Source organism: Sebastes umbrosus, chromosome 12 (assembly GCF_015220745.1).
Source record: "Sebastes umbrosus isolate fSebUmb1 chromosome 12, fSebUmb1.pri, whole genome shotgun sequence".
In the NCBI taxonomy this organism is placed as follows: Eukaryota; Metazoa; Chordata; class Actinopteri; order Perciformes; family Sebastidae; genus Sebastes; species Sebastes umbrosus.
Window position 1 is genome coordinate 16150381 of NC_051280.1, and position 21293 is coordinate 16171673.

Sequence of the window (21293 nt, forward strand, 5' to 3'; positions counted from 1 at the left end):
ATGTTGCAGCTGTAAGGGCACTTAATGTACGCGTGTGCAAACTGACTGCATATCCCCAAATTAAAAAAAACACCAATAAAAAACACCAAATGTTTGTATATTTGCGTAGATTAGTTGGGTTAACAGCACATCTATAGCCACGTTTGGTAGTTTCCATGACCAATAATATAGATTCAATTTCGTCACATGTATTAGTCAGTTGAGCTGTTATAGTTAGGTTTTAATAATGACAAGTAAAAATGCCTTACCTCGGCGAATAAGTGCTGAATTACCTAAATCCACGTCCAGTAATGATGCGCTTAATCCAATTTAGGTCACTGTAGGCTAAGTTTCCAAAATCACTTTTTTTTTTTTTAAATGAAGTGTTGAAGAGATGTTGTGTCTCCTCTCAGCAGCAGTCAGAGTGGCAGCAGACACCAGCGAGCCTCTCACACATCACTCTCTGACTGTACTACTGTACGTCTGTGGAGACAAAGAAGCAGGAGGCTTCACTGTATAAACTGGAGATCCATCCTTCAAACTGCAGGCTGCTCTTTACCATTCACAGCTGACACAATACAAACTCTCTATGACTTTTACAGTTTAATTTGAAAAAAACAATTAAAATATTTTAATAAACTCAAATATCAGATTATATGTATGTATATATATATATATATATATATATATATATATATACAGTATATATTATATATATGTATATATAATATTATATTCATATATATATATACAGTATATATAATGCTGGATCAATTAATTGATATTATCAGGGGGGACCATGGCTGACAATTTGCCAGCAGCAATAACATTTATTATAATTATAAATACCATTTCAGTTTCCACTTTGACTGCAGCTATGCGATTTCAATAAATACACATTTCAATGTTTTGCACTAACATTCCCCATATTTCAGTAGCTGTGAAAGTAGTTAAAATATGTTTTCACTCTGATTAACAACATTACATACAGTATCCTGTACAGTATTTGCTCATTTCGGCACATCAGTTATCCCACTACAGTGGCAGAGACACATTTTCTATTATTTTGGCTCTGTGCTCTGGTACATTGGATTTAAAGTGAAACACTAAGCAAGGTTAAAGTGCTGACTTTCAGCTTCCAGGTGTGTTCACATCTGTATTGTAATCTGTACTGTAAGCTTGTTCTCACATTGAGTGTAGCATTTCATAACCCTTTTTAGACATAGTCCCCCAATTTTCAAACAGTTTAATAAGAGGGCTTCTGTTCACAGCAAACTATCTCAAATGAAAGCTGAAAGTCACTACCTTAACCTTATAGTCATTGTTTCCTTTGAAATGTGATGTCTTGAGCACAAAGCCCACACAACAAAAATGTGTAAATGTTCAAATACCTGTACACTTCAATGTCAAATAATTAAACCCAAGACTACATTTTTATAGCATTTGTCGTCATTTTCTGCACATTTCTCTTTAATTCAGCATGAAACACTTTAACATGTAATCTTTGGAGAGCTGCGTTTGCTCTTTACTGGAATTTAAATAGAAATTCTTTGAGTTTGAGCAGTCCTGTTCCACACGCATGAGTTTGTAATAATGGACTTGCCAAAGGGTCCCTGGGGTTGAAATGGTTAAATGTGATTCTTTATTGTTCCAGCAGTGTGGTGCTTTATGGGACGAGTGTCAATTTCATCCCTGTAAACATCCTTTTTAATATGACCCATTGTTTCAGCAATGATGTGCTGCTTTTAATTACAACTCCATATTGCATGTCCACCCGCAAAAAAACGTAAATGAAATCAGAGTGAGTCAAAGGGCACATCCAGCGGCACTTAAAAATTAATTTTGAATTTGTCTCAGAAAATGCAAAAAGGGAAACAATCCAGTTTGTCACACCTTGAAAGCAGGAATGAGTTATCTTCAAAAGAGTTGCACATAGTGAATATATTGCCTTGCCTGCCACTTGCTCTCTCACGTGTAAATTCACACACACACACACGCACACAAACCAACACACAGATAAAGGCTGGAACAGATTGAGCAAAAGCTTAAGATGAAAGCTGTATTCAAGGTGTAATGGTGTTGTCATAGAATTAATTGTGATGGTCACAGAGGGTAGAATGAAATGAATGTCCACGATAAGATACAACACAGCATGAACATCAAAGTGGTCTGATGGGAATACAGAATAAGCATTTAACACAAACTTTGTCTGGCGAGGAAAAGCTGCCTGTAGATAGTAATGACTACAGAGCATTGGGCAGAATATTAATCATGCTTATTCTAAAACATAGCATTATTTATTGGTAAGAGCGTTTATGCACATACAGTGGCTCCTTGTAGGCTTTTATTTGTGAAACATTACAGCTGAATGGAACATTTTCTTTAGGAATGAAAAGCAACTGACCTCAGTTTTACAGTGATTTAGATATTGGTACCATTGCTCTCCTCCTGGGACATCTTCGCTTTTCACTTGAGAGGTCAGAACCAAAGGTCATCGATTAACTTAATTTGCACTTCCATTTACTTACTGATTTTAGGGACATTTTGATAATGGGAATTGTTGTGGGAATTGAAACTGTATAGTGTTGAAAGGACATTTTGGTCTTGGAACAAAGCAGTTGAGAAAACTGTCGCCACACAAGGTCCATTTAGTAGCTGTTCTGGAGCTTTCGATCATATTACATGATCTTTATCAGCAGATGGAGTTAATCTATAACATGGACGAGAAGTCCTTGGAAAAATTCGTAGACAATAACTAGAAATTTTAACATCTACTGCAGTATTTTATAACAGTTCAGTGGAGGCAGGGTTTGCATTACAAATTTGAATTCTCTTTTGTGCATACTTTATGCATTTCTGATGATGAAAGATTGACCCGTGACAGATGACTAGACCGGTGACAGATGACAGCTATCGTTGGTACGTAAGCTACGCTCAAAAAATGGCGCTGCCACCCCAAAATGCTCTGTGTTTTCCTTTAAGAGTGAATTATGTTTAACGTTTTTTTTCAGCCGATTAGACTGTTATCAGGCCATTAAATGTGCGTTATTAGTGGTTATAAGGCTCATAGATGGGGGTCAGTTGGGCCCTGCTACACCCAATACGCCTAGTAGGTTTTGTCATCTATTCCCATGGTCGATCACTGAAGGATGGAATAAAAGAAGACGACAGCGACATCCAGCATCCGTAGTAATTATGACAGGAGCATAAGTGGAAATCAGGCGCTGTAATATAGACAGCCTGAAATTCCATATGAGGTGGAGGCCGGGTGTGCTGGATGGGCAACAAAACATGTTTTTTAAGCAACAAATTTGTCTAACAAATTTCAATAACTTGGTTCTGTCACTCTCAAGTTAAAGGTGGAGTCAGCGATTCTAATCCAATATACATTTTGTCAAATTCAGCGAATATCTCCTCACTGTCCGCTAGCTGTCCATTCTGTGTACGCACTGAAAAAAATCCGGTGTTTATACACAGCCCTAGCTCTGTAAATGGAAAACAAAGTGGCTCGGACTGAACCAAACCACACAACCCTATTCCAGCCAATCAGCAACAGGGAGCGTTCATGCTCATGGACAGGACAGAGGAAAGGCCAGATATGTATAAAGAGAAAGGCAGTGGGAGCGAGAGGGACGTCGGGGGGTATTTGTTTGGTTATTGAGTTCAAATATCAACAATCTTTCTTCAGAATCACTGACTCCACCTTTAAAACATGAGAATAAAAATGAATTATTTTTTTAGAAACTATGATTTTGTCACAACAAAATAATTTGCCCTTGAAGATAAGTTTGTTTGGCTGACTATGCTTTATGTGTTCAGCTGTGAGACATTTATGGCTGAAAAATAATGATGATTCAAAATGAATGGCTTTGGACTCACATCCCTTTTAAGATGACTTAAAGCAGATCAATCTGGATGCACATTAGGCAGCCTTAACAAACTTCTGGAGATCCTATGGACATTGCCTGGACGCTGGTGGTGATGGAGAGGAGGACAGTGAAACGCCAACAACGGACAGATAATGCATGAAGGGGAAAACAGACAATGCACTGTTGCTATGCAGTACAATTTTCATAAATCCAATTCATTTTAAAGTTAAATTAGAGGGTGCTATAACATTTCTCCACCTCCTTTGAATGTAGGATTTATATAATGAAATGCTGTAATGATGGTAAAATGCCGTATCCCCAATACTCCATGCTATGCAAATTTTAATGAACTAGAAAATTTTAATGCGGGTGAAATGTCCAGATACATGCATCCTCTGATCATGAGATCAATGAAAAGAGTGAGCCTATTATTAATGCGGTGGTGGTTGAAGTCTTGCTGTGCTGAAACAGCTCACAGCAGGACGGATCTGCCAGAGATCAGCTGGTACTATTGAACATGAATTCACTATCTGTAAATATAGGAGGATATTCATATGAAGATGACATTTCTAACTTGTACAGCTCTTTTCTAAAAGTGTGAGGGAGTTTTAATTGGAGCAGGGTAAGAGCTGTGTGAGGAGCATACCAATGTATTATATAGGTGTTAATACGATAATAGAGCAGCCTTTACATTCTGCTGTTTACTCAGTAACGTTTGACTGCCTGGACCCGATGATATCACTATCAAGTAATAACTTGACAAAATTCAAGAACATATTGAGTAAATTATACTGGGAACATATCTTTATTATTAATCATGAATCCAATATGTTTTATTCACATACACACATTTTTATGTGTGCTTCAATATCTAACCAGACAGAATCGGCTGCATACAATGAGATTCTATGATGTTTTTGATTTATTGATATACCATGAAGTAGGCTTGTCCTCGACCAAAGAAATTCTTAGTGGACTAGCACTCATACGATTTTGTCAACTAATCGGTTAGTTGATTTAATCAACAGATCTGCAAAACTGAGTTTCTCCTCAAAGAATCACACAAAAGCACCACTTTTAATCTTTTGTTTACCAGCTGTGATCATAAGTTTCCTGGAAATAAGTCATTCAGCATGAAAAAGCATAAAAAAATGAAAGAAAAATCTTAGTCGACTAAGACCAAAATGACAGATTAGTCGACTAAGAAGGGGTCAGCCCTACCGGGGTGGATTCTAATGGCTTCTGCTAGTGGTTCAATAATTCAAATAACAAAGGCAACAGGGGGCACCCTTGTCATGTGCACCTTGCAAGTGCCAAGTACAGAGAGCATTTACCATTTGTGACAACAACACATAGTGGATTGTGGTATAAAAACTTGACCCAGTCAATAAAATCTTTGCCTAAACTACATTGACAAATTGAGTGTGAAAAACAGAAAATCCCATTTTATGCGATTAAACACTTTTTCTCCATCCTATTAAATGACCATACCTTTAAGATTTTTTTGCTGACAGTTGGATAACCTTCTAACATTGTTAGAAGAATTCCTTCCGGCAATGAACCCGGTTTAGTCATTATTGATAATATGTGGGAAGCCAGTATTTATAGATAAAAATCTTAAAATCGAAGTTTAACAGACCGATAGGTCAGAAGGATGAATATTCATCCTCTGGTTTATCCCTCTTAAGAACCAGGCTAATGTTTGCTTATGTGAGTGTTTGTTCAGTGAATGTTCGGTAGAGGCTTCACCAAACCAAAAAGTAAACAACTGCTGTATAAGTGCAGACAATAATTGTCAGACTGTTTTATATTTAGGTTAAATTTAATGTCCTGGAATTAGATCTGTCCATTTAATTTATAGCATTTATTTTACGTCATTTGAAACACGTGTGATTTTGTGCACCACATTCTAAAAGCTTTATGATGTATCTGAAGCAATTGCAGGCCATAATGTGTTTGCACTAAAATGTTTACATCTTTGCCACCACTGTGGTGTGAAATCCCTGTGATCCAGCTGGGAGGCACCTGCACCTTCCAAGTCTTTTAAACAGCCTACAAAAATGCTCCATATTTTGGGGTTTTCATAAAAATAGGAATAAATCCCTGTTGGTATGAACAACAACTAATAAAGGAGAGGAGCAGAGCAGTAAACCACATTATATTAACCCTCCAGATGTATATATTCTATTTATATTTTGCAGATAACATGTACAGTACAGAACCAAAAGGCATAACTCAATTAAAATGAATCATACTATACTATCATACATCAAATGTTCGAACTCTTGAAGCCTGAGATGAGGTTAGTATATAGATTGTCTGCTAAAGTAGTTTTCTATTACTTTATATGAATCCCCTCATCTACAAACATGCTGGGGTTTTCTAGTGGAAGCTAAATTCAATCAGGCACCAGATCAAAGTGAAATGGCTCACCTGAATCTGAGCTATATACCTTGAGAAAATACAGGGATAACGTGTAATACTAATGAATGAATGGGGAGGGGGGAGTGTGTGTGTGTAGGGGGGGGGGGGGGGGGGGGGGGGGGGGGGGCCGGGGGGGGGCGGGGGGCAGAGCCTGAACTGCATCAGTTCTGCTCCATTAGTTCCATCTATTCCATGAATCCATCTTTTGAGTAAAGCAGAGGCCAGGAATAGCAATAAGTAATCACCAAAGCCTAAATTATGACACCACCTAACCACCTAAAGTTTGCATGAATGTGACAGCTGTATTTGATTGTTTCCTTCTGCTTTGTCCTAGTTCCACTATAATCAAGGGCACAATGAATTACAGGTTCATAGACAAAAGCTTGAACCTTTTACTGATTAATTAAAAAACAAAACTTTCTTATTTTTACGATGGATGACCAATCCTTATTTGGTGTGGGATTTGATGTTGCTCCTATCTTTTTGATTAGCATAAATTGACATAATCTTTTGGTATAAAGTAACCCTTACAGTACATGGGTCACATGGAACACCAGTGAATATCTATAGAGAAATGTTTTGTTATTGTTCCACAAAGATGTGCGAGTATCAACTGGAGATTAGTGTGACACAATGATGCCTCCGCCAACCAGTCAGTTGCAGTTTACATCCATGCCATGTCCAAAATGTCATCACTCATCATTTTATCCTATTAGACATTTGTGTGAAATTGTCATGATTAGAATATGAATTTTTGAGTTATGGCCCAAATTGTGTTTTGTGAGGTCACGGTGACCTTGACCTTTGACCATCAAAATCTAATCAGTTCATCCTTGAGTCCAATTGGACGTTTTTGCCAAATTTGAAGAACTTCCCTTTGGGCATTCCAGAGATATCGTGTTCACAAGAATGAGACGAATGGATGGACGGACACACCGACAGAAAACCTGAAAACATGATGCCTCTGGCCACGGCCGTCGCCGGTGTGGAGTCATAAAAAGCCATAGTAGTCCAGCAGGTGTAATAGGTTCCCATGTACCCACAAGGCATTTTTTTTAAACTGTTATTTTAGAAGCCTAATGGTGACTAGTTAAGATTTATTCATGTTGCTGAACTCAACTAATGGCCCATGGGGTTTGTTTGGCAGCCATCTTGAATTGATGTCCACGTAACTGGTGAAAAAGACTGAATCTTGAACCAGATAATATAAAAAGACACGGTACAACCAACCTTAATTGGTATAAAACAGGCGACTAACAAATTTTAAACTCATAACAATGTAACTTTTGTTATTTTTGTCTTTTTTTTCGACATACTATAATTCGACTTTTTACAATATACTTTCCAATGCTTTTTTTCGACAAACTATACTTTAACTTCTTTCGACATACAATACTCGACAAACTGCACTATGGCTTTTTAAAAATATTTTTTTTGGCATACTATACTTTTCCTTTTTTTCAACATCTTATACAATGACTTTCCTTTTTGACATATTATACGTTGACTTTCATGATAAAATCTAATCAGTTCATCCTTAAGTCCAGGTGGATGTTTGTGCCAAATTTGAAGAAATTCCCTCCAGGTGTTCCTGAGATATCACGTTCACGAGAATTGGACGTACGCACAACGGACAACCTGAAAACATAATGGCGATGGCTTTCGCCGCCATGGAGGCATAAAAAAATGTAGTAGTTGCAGTCCAGCTATTTTAGTCTAATTCTTAATGGCAACGGTAAATTTAACTTCTTTTTAGATATGAACGCGATATCTGAAATATATAAAAACAATTCTGCAGAAGGTTGCGAGAAAACACAAAGAACTACCTTGAGTGGATCCACTACAGTATGTCATGACGTAGTATATGTAGACAATACCAACAATGGTTTTCAAGGTTGAAACTCCAGGATTCTTCATCAGTGTGGGCAATTACAAATATGCTTTCTAGATTACATCTTTTGTATTCTGGAGTCAGTACAGTGATGGGGGTTTTGATGTAATCCTTTTGTTTTTCTCAAGGTTTATAAGGATGAGAGAATCCTATTCTGTCTTACCAGTCAACAACCAAGGTAGCACAAAGCAGCGCAAGCATGAAGGCATAAATGTGTGTAAATGTGAACATGTGCGGCACATGTTGTAGTGTGAGGAGGTAATTGAAAATAGAAGTCTTTTAAAAACTAATTTTGTCACGATCTTTGACTACGAAGCTGGAACTGTTAGAGGGCAGAGCACAATGTAGAGGAATTTATGGACCAAGTATACATGTCGCAGCTGCCATTTCCAAAATGCCCATGAAGCACTGTTATGAGAGAGTCCAAGGTAATGGTTATCTATGACAAAGATAAACTAAACAAATGGCTTGTAATGAACTTTGAACTGCTTGTAAGAGTCTTAAGAATAATAAAAAAAAACAGTCTAAAGAAAATGTGTTGATTTCTTCTGGATCAAAATAAGAGGTAGTTTGGTAAAAAGCAAAAAAAACAACAATGCATCACTGTTGCTTTCTGATGTATCAACATACCAAGTATATACAAACTGTATGAAAAGGTTAATATAAACATTATAATTTGAGAATGACACACATGACTACCTTTCAAATGTGTTTTTGCTGTCTTATTACCACAGGTAAGGAGGCTAAATGACAGTTGTTGTGTTTCACTGCAGCTAATCTGCACATGTGTAAAGATCTGTAAGCAGATAGCAGAGAAGATAGAAGTTGCTGTATAACTCAGAACCTTCAGCTCTGTCAATTATCCACTTGTGATCGCGCTTCATTTTATTCCCTGTATGCACCTCTCGTATTTCTGCTTTCTCAGAGTCTGTAAGAGCTCACTACCTGTCATCTGCACTGTCCCATGTAGAGGGACATTTTAGGACATGGCAGGAAGAAAACCTACAGGTGTACTTGTTCTTCACATTGCATGCCTCTTGTGTGGTACTACGCTTTGCATGGTGAGAAATTGGTTTGTTTTGTTAAGATATACTGTCGTATGATAACTAGAAAATTTAATATATTTGCAAATCAATCAACATTTACATTTTAACTCTCTTTTGTTTAGCCCACAACAAAAGTGTTAGGTAAGTCATATTTTTCTAGCAAGACATTACTATAATCACTTTTCTGTCACTTTTGTATGAAGTTTCTTCACATTTATTTTCATTACACAGACTATGATGTGGACGGTGGACGGGACCTTGACATTTTTGACATCAACGAAGGTATGCAGACATTATTTTATCCTCATATCTCCAGATGATTATTATTCAGTAATAACCAATTTTTCCTTATGCTTGGTCTCCACAGAGGCAGGGTTGAATCTTGTAGAGGGGGACATTGTGCTTGATGAGGTATGTTAATTTAACGGCTTTTAATTATTTTCACCTGCACAATTGCATTTCGTGGAATAAAGCTTAACCTTGACTCATTATGTTGTTTCTGTCTTGTATTGACCGTCACAGAGGCAAACTCGAAATTCCATCATAGGGGATGAGTACCGGTGGCCAAAGACCATCCCATACTACATGGAGGATGATTTAGGTAAGAGTGCCTGGATTATATTATAATATATTCACCTAAATTAGTCTTGTGGTAAGCATTGGTGGAAAGTAACTAAGTACTGTTTTAAACTACCTAACATAATATAAAGCAGTTGTATTAGCTTCACCTTGACCAACTGTCATATTAAAGTACTGCTTACATGTTAACGCATCAACATTAATAATGATCCAATTGTATAATGATATAGTACTGACAGGCGACGTTCCAAGGGGGACTTCCAATACTTAAAGTACATTTTGTTGATTGTACTTTTACTTATGTAACATTTTAAATGCAGGACTTGCCATTGAGTATTTTTATAGTGCAATTACAAGCGACCTCAAACCACCGTGGCTATCGGTATTGGGTCAATTAGTCACAACAATGTAGGTTAACATACTGTACATACAGTATGCATAATATATATGTGTTAATTCATAGCCCATATAACATATAAAACATTTCCTTATTTGGTGTTTTAACGATGCTTTCTGGTCATGTCCATATTTTGTCACTTCCATTAAGGGGAGACACTACAGGTGAATAGGGTAAACATTTTAACTAATAGATATCACCATGACAATCCCCCAGTTGAGTAATTGAATTAAGAGAATTATTTTTTATATTGCGAGTTTTCTGAAATCTCATGTTTAAATATGCAAATGAGGTATTGTGATAATTTGCATACATTTCCAGAACATAAATCTAAACATTGGATAAAGCCAGGTTCAAAATTCTTGTTTTATTTTGTTGACATATTAGAGTCAACAGTTTTTACTGAGGGAATTGTGTGTAATGTGCATCTCTTTTTGTGACTCCAAAAATACTTGTCAACAATCATAACAAAAACTTGTATTTCTATGTTTTTAGGAATAAAATGTTCTATAAATCAGGCTATGAATGATATATGAACAAACCCCTCTGTTCACAATATAGATAAGAATGAAACTGGAAAGTTTGTTGTATGTAAGTCCCACTGAAGTGGAAATTTCTGGCTCAGAGTCTGAGAAAAAAACACATTTTGAGAAAACAGCCTTTACAGATATGTATTGTAAAATTCCATACATTTTGCAAGACACTGCAGGGGAATAGGGTAAATCATTTTAACTAATAAATATTAACTTCCCCAGTTGATTACTTGCATTAAGACAATTATTTTTGTATTGTATTTCCTAAAATGTAGTGTTCGAATGTGCGAAATGAGGCATTATTTAACGGTGACTTTTGGTGAATTTAGGAGAAATCTACGGACAAAAATATACAAAATGTAGTCAAATAAAAACCTAAATGTGTATTTTGGATGTTTTATTTCCACTAGTCTGAAAGAAAACATGTTATGGAAGCAAAATAGCCCAAAATCTGAAAATTCACCAGTGTATGAAAAACTAATATTTTTGCCTGTAGTGTCTCGCCTTAAATATTTAAACTCAGTTTGTAGCAAGTGGAAGGTTTACTACTTTCCTAGATATTGGATTTAATGACGTCAGAGGAAAATAAAAACAATATTTAAATGGAAAAATGTATTGCTTTTTGCAATTATTGTTATTATAATTATTCTTTTACACATTGAGCAGTGGGATCTGTGAGACCTCAAACAGTGAGAGAGTAAAGCCATGATACAGATATTTTTGTAACCTATTGCAAAGAAAATCTTTTCTATTACTGTATATATGTCATATTGCATTACCTCAAACTTCACCTCAGAGTTGTCAGTTGAGAACGGGGGTTGAACACGTACACCACTGGGTATATACTGTATGTTTGATGTTCAGTAATTTACAGTCGATGCAGTGACTCAGACATGTGAACCCTATCAGAGTAATATTAAATAAATAATTCAACAGAGGCCTTTTATGAATTTACACTGCATTGCAGATAGTCTTAAAAGGGCATTTGTCATAGTGTAGTATGTCGAAAAAGTCATAAAAAAGCCCTAGTATTGTATAAAAAAGGTAAAAAAAAAAAATGCATAGTATGCAGAAGTCATAAAAAGTCTGTATGTTGTAAAAAAGTCATTGTATAGTGTCGAAAAAAGGTAAAAAAAAGAGTCATAGTCTCATATGTTGAAAAAAGTCCTAAAAAAGTCCTAGTATGTCGGAAAAAGGTCATAGTATAATAATGTATGTTGAAAGAAGTAAAAAAAAAAAATCTAAGTATAGTATGTTGAAAAAAGTCATAAAGTCATAGTATATAAAAAAAGGTTTAAAAAAATCCATAGAGATAAAAAGTCATAGTATAGTATAGTATGTTGAAAAAAGTAAATTGTATAGTGTGTCAAAAAAGGTAAAAAAAAATAGTCATAGTGTCATATGTCCAAAAAAGTTATAGTATAATATGTTGAAAGAAGTAAAAAAAAAAAGTTATAGATAGTATGTCGAAAAATTCATAAAAAAGTCATAGTATAGTTTGTCAAAAAAAAATCATAATACAATATGTTGAAAAAAAGTAATAAAACCATAGTATAGTATGTAAAAAACAATGATTAAAAGCTGTGAAACTTGACATCTTTTATTGTCTTTAACAGAATTAATTTATCATCTTCTCTGCAGAGATCAATGCCAAAGGTGTGATTCTGAAGGCCTTCGAGCAGTACCGGCTCAAGACCTGCATTGACTTCAAACCTTGGGGCGGAGAAGCAAACTACATTTCTATCTTTAAAGGGGGCGGGTGAGGCTAAAAGCACTTTTATTGTTTTATGGTCTGTTTAACTACAGTCCTAAATGTGATGTTCATAAAGCCTTTTTTCCCCCTAAAGCTGTTTCTCTTCTGTGGGAAACCGGCGAGTCGGGAAGCAGAGATTGTCAATAGGGAGAAACTGTGATCGCATCGCCACCATTGAACACGAGTTCCTTCATGCTCTGGGATTCTGGCATGAACAGTCCAGGGCAGACCGCGATGATTACGTTAATATCATGTGGGACCGCATCTCAGAGGGTAATGAACCTCTCACTGATACTCTGACAACTAAATTAGAATTAATTCAAACACTGCCCAAACATATGCTCCCACATATTATACACCCTTCATGACATGACTTCTATTTGTGTGTATGAGTGTCAAGTAGCTTTTATACATTACATTTATTCAAGCTTTTTAAGTACATTCTAATGAATCAGTAAAATCACTTGAGTTCATGCAAGGTTTGCAATAGGTTCGTTATGTAGGACGGACTTCATGCGGCAATTGATTTAATTGCTTACGTGTGATAAGCCTGTGCATGTGTTGTTTCCCTGGCTGCATAATCTTAACGAGATAAGCATTATCAGCACATTAAAGAATTATCCGCACATAAAAGAATATCACATTTTGTTCCTTAGCTGCATTGACCTACACTCTACACATCGTTAATAAATCTAATCACTTTTAATAACTGTGATGAAAGTACAGTGTACTTGATGTGTCGACAATCTTTTGTCAAGTCTTTAAACACGGCTGTCGGCTACTGATACGCAACTTTTACTAGTGATCCTAACAAAAATGTCTGAAATCCACCCCCACTTTGGAGAATAAGACGTTGTGATAATGAATCCAACTGCATTGACACCTTTATTTACGTCCAATCTACAGGTAGAGAACACAACTTCAACACCTACAACGACACCACCTCCAGTTCTTTGGGCGTGCCCTACGACTACGGCTCCATGATGCACTACAGTAAAAACGCCTTCCGCAACGGCACTGAGCCCACCATCGTCACCAAGATCCCTGCGTTCAGCGATGTCATCGGCCAGCGTATGGAGTTTAGTGACAGTGACCTGCTCAAGCTGCACCGCCTCTATAACTGCAGTAAGAGTCAACAACCAACACCCAAGTTTGGTTTTATTATCTGTAAAACAAGTGCCGTGTCAGCTTGCACCACCATTGTTATTACACTTACAGACGTAGGCAAAGTTGTTGGTAACGTTCCGTTAAAGAGAGAAAAACCCACAATGGTCACTGAAATAACTTGAAACTGACAAAAGTAATAATAAATAAAAATTTACTGAAAATGAACTAATGAAAATCAGATATTGTTTTTGAATTGTGGTTCAACAGAATCATTTTAAAAAACAAACTAATGAAACTGGCCAGGACAAAAATGATGGTACCCCTAGAAAAGGTGTAAAATAATGTGACCATAGGGACATATTAAACTAAGGTGTGTCCTGTAATTAGCATCACAGGTATCTTCAAACTTGTAATCAGTCAGTCTGCCTATTTAAAGGGTGAAAAGTAGTCACTGTGCTGTTTGGCATCATGGTGTGTACCACACTGAACATGGACCACAGAAAGCTAAGGAGAGAGTTGTCTCAGGAGATCAGAAAGAACATTATAGACCTTCATGTTAAAGGTAAAGGCTATAAGACCATCTCCAAGCAGCTTGATGTTCCTGTGACTACAGCTGCACATATTATTCAGAAGTTTAAGGTCCATGGGACTGTAGCCAACCTCCCTGGACGTGGCCGCAAGGGGAAAATTGATGACATATTGAAGAGACGGATAATACGAATGGTAACCAAAGAGCCCAGAACAACTTCCAAAGAGATTAGAGGTGAACTCCAAGGTCAAGGTACAACAGTGTCAGATCGCACCATCCGTCACTGTTTGAGCCAAAGTGGACTTAATGGAAGACGACCCAGGAGGACACCAAATCATAAAAAAGCGAGACTGGAATTTTCCAAAATGCATATTGACAAGCCACAAAGCTTCTGGGAGAATGTCCTTTGGACAGATGAGACAAAACTGGAGCTTTTTGGCAAGTCACATCAGCTCTATGTTCACAGACGCAAAAATGAAGCATCCAAAGAAAAGAACACTGTACCTAATGTGAAACATGGAGGAGGCTCGGTTATGTTATGGGGCTGCTTTGTTGCATCTGGCACAGGGTGTCTTGAATCTGTGCAGGGTGCAATGAAATCTCAAGACTATCAAGGCATTCTGGAGCGAAATGTGCTGCCCAGTGTCAGAAAGCTTGGTCTCAGTTGCAGGTCATGGGTCCTCCAACAGGATAATGACCCAAAACACAGCTAAAAACACCCAAGAATGACTAAGAACTAAACATTGGACTATTCTGAAGTGGCCTTCTATGAGCCCTGATCTAAATCCTATTGAACATCTATGGAAGGAGCTGAAACATGCAGTCTGGAGAAGGCACCCTTCAAACCTGAGACAGCTGGAGCAGTTTGCTCACGAGGAGTGGGCCAACATACCTGTCGACAGGTGCAGAACTCTCATTGAGAGTTACAGAAATCACTTGATTGCAGTGATTGCCTCAAAAGGTTGTGCAACAAAATATTAAGTTAATGTTACCATCATTTTTGTCTAGGCCAGTTTCATTAGTTTGTTTTTTAAAATGATTCTGTTGAACCATAATTCAAAAACAATATCTGATTTTCATTAGTTAATTTTCAGTGAATTTTTATTTATTATTACTTTTGTCAGTTTCAAGTTATTTCAGTGACCATTGTGGGTTTTTCTCTCTTTAACGGAACGTTACCAACAACTTTGCCTACGTCTGTAATTCTCATCAGTAGCCTACTGTTGATATCAGCTGTCAAATCGATGGCTTATCTCCTGAACTATTGCCACATGGAAATATGTGGATAAGCAAAACATTGTCTTGACTGTGCAGTTTATTGCAGTTCAAAGTCCTGCGCCTGTGTATGTGTGTTTATGAAACATCTTGTAGCCCAGGGCGCCACGTTCCTGGACTCGTGTGACTTTGAACGAGAGAACATCTGCGGTATGATCCAGGGACAAGGGGGTAATGCAGACTGGGTCAGGGTCGCCAAAGCTGACGGAGGGCCCGATACTGACTACTCCAACATGGGCAAATGCACCGGTGAGCAATATCTTACAGGAATATAGCCTACAAATGGTGTAGATCATAGACTGTATATAAAGATGGACAACATGACAGCTCTCTAAAAGTGAAGCCAAAACATCTGGATCGCCCCCTGGTGGCTGGCTGCAGTAAAGGTCATAATGCCCAACTCCTCCATGTTAGCAGATGGGACCTGTGCCAAACTAAAAAGTCTAAGTACACATCAAATACATCTTTCCCAAAGATGATTTCTGTCATTTTAGGTAGTACTTAATATGTTGATGTATGTTCAAGTGTTAATTTTTCTGATACGTTTTGTTTTAATTAGTTATTGATGCTATAAAAAGGGGGTAAGACATCATGATTGGTAACTGTGAGTTTCTCTCGCTGACAAGCTCGGCTCGCGATTGGTTCAGACTTTGATACCGCGGCTCCACCGCCCGATCACTACTACGCAGACTCCAAATGACGTCAAAATCTCAAGAGAGCAGCTCCCCTATCTGGGATATTTTTCTTTACTGTATATACAGTCTAAAGTGCAGATGCATAGCTCTGCATTAAAGGTTTAGTTCACATTTCGTCCAGTCTGTCTTAAAACAATAGTCAAATGCCCGCATGTACATTGAAAATGTTTTTGGTCACTGCAATTGTTCCTCCTTTCCATACTGCTCCATACAATTCCAATGTAGGTAGACAAAAACGGTCCTTGTTCTGTGTAGAATGTTTTCCAAAGTCCAACCAAAAGCTGATATGAGGCTTCAGCAGTCTGTGTTAGACAAGTCAAGTGGGTATCTTCTAAAGAAGAGTAGTATGAAATTCCCCCTTTGTGTTATTATCCCTCCACCACAGCTCAGCAAAAAAACACAGAGCAAATTTCATACTAAAAGAGGTCCTAACTTTGGAGGATACCCACTCTATTTGTATAACTTGGACAGATGAAGCCTCGCTGAATTTTACCACTGAACTTTGACATGCATTGTAATACAATGACTGTGGATTTTGTCCCCCATCTCTTACATTAAATACACTTTAGGAGGGATCTCTTCACGGCCAGTATGGACAGGAGGAACAATTACAGGGACCAAACACTTTCAGTTTATGGCTGTCAATTAATTAAAATATTGAATTGATAATTGCATGATTGTCCATAGTTAATCATGACTTATCGCAAATTAATCGCACATTTTTTCTATCTTTTATCTATAATGCATATTAAAGGGAGATTTGTCAGGTATTTAATACTCTTATCAACATGGGAATGGACAAATATGCTTGCTTTATGCAAATGTATGTATATATTTATTATTGGAAATCAATTAACAACACAGAACAATGACAAATATTGTCCAGAAACCCTCACAGGTACTGCATTTAGCATAAATAATATGCTCAAATCATAACATGGCAAACTCAAGCCAGACAGGCAACAACAGCTGTCAGTGTGCTGACTTGACTATGACTTGCCCCAAACTGCATGTGATTATCATAAAGTGGGCATGTATGTAAAGGGGAGACTCGTGGGTACCCATAGAACCCATTTTCATTCACATATCTTGAGGTCAGAAGTCAAGGGACTCCTTTGAAAATGGCCATGCCAGTTTTTCTTCGCCAAAATTTAGCACAAGTTTGGAGTGTTATTTAACCTCCTTCGCAACAAGCCAGTATGACATGGTTGGTTTACCAATGGATTCCTTAGGTTTTCTAGTTAAATTTGATGCCAGGATCTTCACTCTCCTCCGAAAAATCAACTACGTTAATGCATTCAAGAAATTAGTGGCGTTAAAACAAATTTGCGTGAACGCGTTATTATTGCATTAACTTTGACAGCCCTACAGTATTTCCAATATACTTTACATTTACGCATGTGAGGGTTGTTTTAAGATAGACTTGAAAACTGTGAACCTATCGTTTAATCATTGCTATATGATAAATTGGCCTTTGTAAACGTCCCTCTTATCATCCACTGTGCAAAGTGCATTCAAGTAATGCTTAGGTATTGACAGTGTATTAATCAAGTGATATTCTGATCTTTAGGCTCGGGGTATTTCATGCACTTCAACACCGGCACAGCCAACATTGGGGATACGGCTCTGCTGGAGAGCAGGCTCCTTTACCCCAAAAGAGGATACCAGTGTTTGCAGTTCTTCTACTACAATAGCGCCAGCGCCAGCCCCAGTGACCCACTGGAGATCTATGTCAGAGAATATGACAAAGCTAACCCCAACGGAAAACTGCGCATTATATTTGGCATAGCAGGTGACTATTATTAAATTCTACAACTGTTCAAAATATAATGCACAAATTTTGCTTGTGAAATCTGGCTTATTGTGAACTTGCTGTTCAATCATTTCCATGTTTTTACCTCAACAGGATTCCTGGAGCAGTGGAATCTATTCCACGTGAAACTAGACGTCAAAACTAAATTCCGCGTCGTCTTTAAAGGGACTAAGCGGGGTGCTGGGCCCTCGCCAGGGGGGATGTCACTGGATGACATCAACCTTTCTGAGACCATCTGCCCAGAGTTTAGCTGGCGAGTGAAAAACTTCAGTCAAGTTATGGAAAACACCCCAACAAACACATCTATCTTCAGCCCCCCATTCAAATCTAAGGAGGGTTACACCTTCCAAATGGAGCTGTACCCCAACGGTAAGGCAGGCTACCCTGGAGAGTTGTCGGCCTATGCTCACCTGGTAGCCCGTCAAGGGGACACAGGACAGGTATGGCCATGCCCCTGGAAACAGATAACCATGATGCTGATGGACCAGCACCCACACATCCAAAAGCGCATGTCCAACCAGCGCAGTGTCACCACTGACCCCAACATGAAGGCAACAGGTGCAGTTACTTTCACTGTCCAAAAAGCGTCAAATCCATTTTTCCTTACGTAAAAAACAAATCATGAAAGTACTATATTTAAAACACCCTTTCAACACCCTTCAGGCTCTGACAGTTTTTTCTGGGACGACCCTCGCAAGGTGGGCGTTGAGGTCACACATTCGGATGGGTCCAGCTATTTCCGAGGGCCAGGCGCCGGTACTCCGGTGTACCTCACCCACCTCAGAGCCAAGAGCAGGGATTTTATAAAAGGAGGGGACGCCATCTTTCTCCTCACCATGGAGGGTAAGAGCACCAGATTTACAGTATAAACTCAACAGATTTCAAGATAAAAACATGCTGTGTGTTCAAGGATATCAGGGAAGAAAATGTATGGCCGTTCATGTCATTTGTTTTTTTTGTAAAACATCCATCCCGTCATACATTACATTAATTATGTATTCATTACACATCCCTGGCACCCGTGCAAAACAGCATATATGTGGGATCATGTATACCAGTGATGTATGATTACATCCATGATTCCTAATACCCACTTCAGATCAGTCTCACTTGGATCCAATTAACCGCTCTCTCATTTGCTGTCCCTCTTCAGATGTTTCTCATCTGACAGTGACCCAGCCTGTGCCTTCCACAACCCAGCCACCTAGTCCCAGCACCACCACCAACACCACCACCACCATCACACCCCCTGATGTCTGCCTCAATGTGCAATGTCTGAACGAAGGAGTCTGCGTGGTGGATGAGGGGAAGCCTGCGTGCAGGTGAGTGCTTTTTGACTGCACTCACTAAAATGAGAATGTAACAATCAGCGAGCCTTAAAGGTTCCTGTCAGACTCTTTAAAATCTAAGCACATTTTCACAGTCTTCCAGCGTTACATTATCATTGTGTGATATTATTTTTTTTAAAGGAACAGTTCGACATTTTGGGGAATACGCTTATTTGATTTTGATGAAAATATCAACGCCACTCTTATATCTGTCTGTTTAATATAAAGCTACAGTATGTTATCTTAGCTTAGCACAAACACTGGAAATAGAGGGAAACAGCTAGCCTGGCTCTGTCCAAAGGTGACAAAATCCCCCTGCCAGCACCCTCTAAAGTTAAAAAAAAATTTGCAAGTTAGAGCTAGTTTGTTTAATCTGTACAAAAACACAAATGTAAAGACGACAGGTAACACTTCATAATAACCATCATTTATAAATGGTAAATTGATAGGTAATTAAACTTAGTTAATAGTTATTTTCCTGTTAACAAACAATGAAATGACAATAATGTTTACTAATTATTAGGAATAATCATTATACAAATATATATATTTATATATATATATATATATATAAATTCTTTGAAAAAACAAAAATTACATAGATATTTCTAACACTTTGTTAAAGGTTAATAATTGGTTTAATCTATTAATAGTTATTCATTGGTTTGTAAACTAAAATCTAAAAATCTATAAATATTATTTGGATGGCTATTATAAAGTTGCAACTGATGATTATGATACCTTGTTAAATGGTTAATAAATACTTTATAAAGCATCTATAAACATTATATAGATAGATAGTTAATAGTTTGTCAATGGTTAATAATCGTTTCTGGTCCATCTATCTATGTATGTTCATAGATGTTTTACAAACGATTTCTTAAAAGTTTAAAATTAATTTGGTAATTAATAACAAATACTATCTACTAAATACAAATTAACTATCAATTTACCATTTATAAATGATGGTTATTATAAAGTGTTAGCCAGAGTGCAGACAGATTCTCTGGCCTGCCAGGAGCAGTCTGTTTTAATATCAATAATTCAATTTTATCATTTGTTATTTCTTATTTAACCTTTCAATTTGTGTTTTAAGTTTCTTTCAAGTGTAGTCAGTAAGTGCAGTGCCAGCATCTAGCTGTGTATGATTCTCCTGTAGCATCCTGTCAAAAAAAGGAGAGTTGTGTGGCTCCTGTGCAGAAGGTACAATCATCTGCCATTATAATATTGCTGTTTGCTGGAACTATTTCTTGGCTAAGCACAGGAACTTTTTGTCACCTTCGGACAGTCAGGCGAGATCTTTGATTTTATTTTTATTTGATAGGGACGATGCAAGTTAACATAGTTCCAATACAGGGCATGAAACTGATGTGCATATGTTCATATATACCGTATACACACGAGAGTGGTATCAATCTTCTAATCTAACACTTGGCAAGAAAGCAAATAATTTATTTCTTAAAATGTCTATTTTCTATTCCTTTAAAAACTTTCTGAAATTAAATATTTACCTGGAATACTGGGAATACCTTCGAGTCTGATTTTTCTCTCTCCTCCTCTTTTTCTCTGCTCTCCAGATGTGTGGTGGGTGATGACTGGTGGTACTACGGGGACAGCTGTCAGTACAAAGGCTCCGTCCAGGACAAAACCACCCTTGCACTTGCCTCTTCTCTGTCTGTACTGGGAGCAATGCTGGTGATTACAGCAGTCAGTGTCATCTGTGTGAAGAAGAAGTATAAGAAACGCAGTGTCGCCAACAGTGTTGTCATGGAGAACATGAGTGCCACTCAGAAACCGTAGTGGGAGACCATGAACTCTCCAATGACAACAAACAATAAAAAAAAAAGCAAACTTTAAGTAAAATTAATTGTTTTTTTTCCAGTTCAGTGTTTAGGATGAATATTTTGTCGAGCAGGTTTTGAATTTATAGCTTTAAGGCTTTTAACTCAAAGGTAAAGCAATCACATACTGTAAATCATTCCATTATACGAGATGGCCCCCTTCTGGTCATTCAATGTAAAAACACTAGAGCATCCAGGAATACAACTGTAAATACATTATTTTGAAATTCTGAT

General features: G+C 37.5%; 1 protein-coding gene across 1 annotated transcript; it reads left to right on the plus strand.

Annotated features, from left to right (window-relative positions):
* LOC119499121 (meprin A subunit beta-like) lies at positions 1 to 21239 on the plus strand. The gene is made up of 14 exons (XM_037788354.1): positions 1 to 11; positions 372 to 403; positions 9441 to 9491; positions 9577 to 9620; positions 9732 to 9810; positions 12360 to 12477; positions 12566 to 12744; positions 13378 to 13596; positions 15479 to 15631; positions 17648 to 17869; positions 17984 to 18448; positions 18554 to 18733; positions 19044 to 19212; positions 20796 to 21239. Exons 1-14 carry the CDS (start codon positions 1 to 3, stop codon positions 21016 to 21018), a joined length of 2145 nt encoding a protein of 714 aa, XP_037644282.1. The 3' UTR covers positions 21019 to 21239.
* The last annotated feature ends 54 nt before the right edge of the window (positions 21240 to 21293 follow it).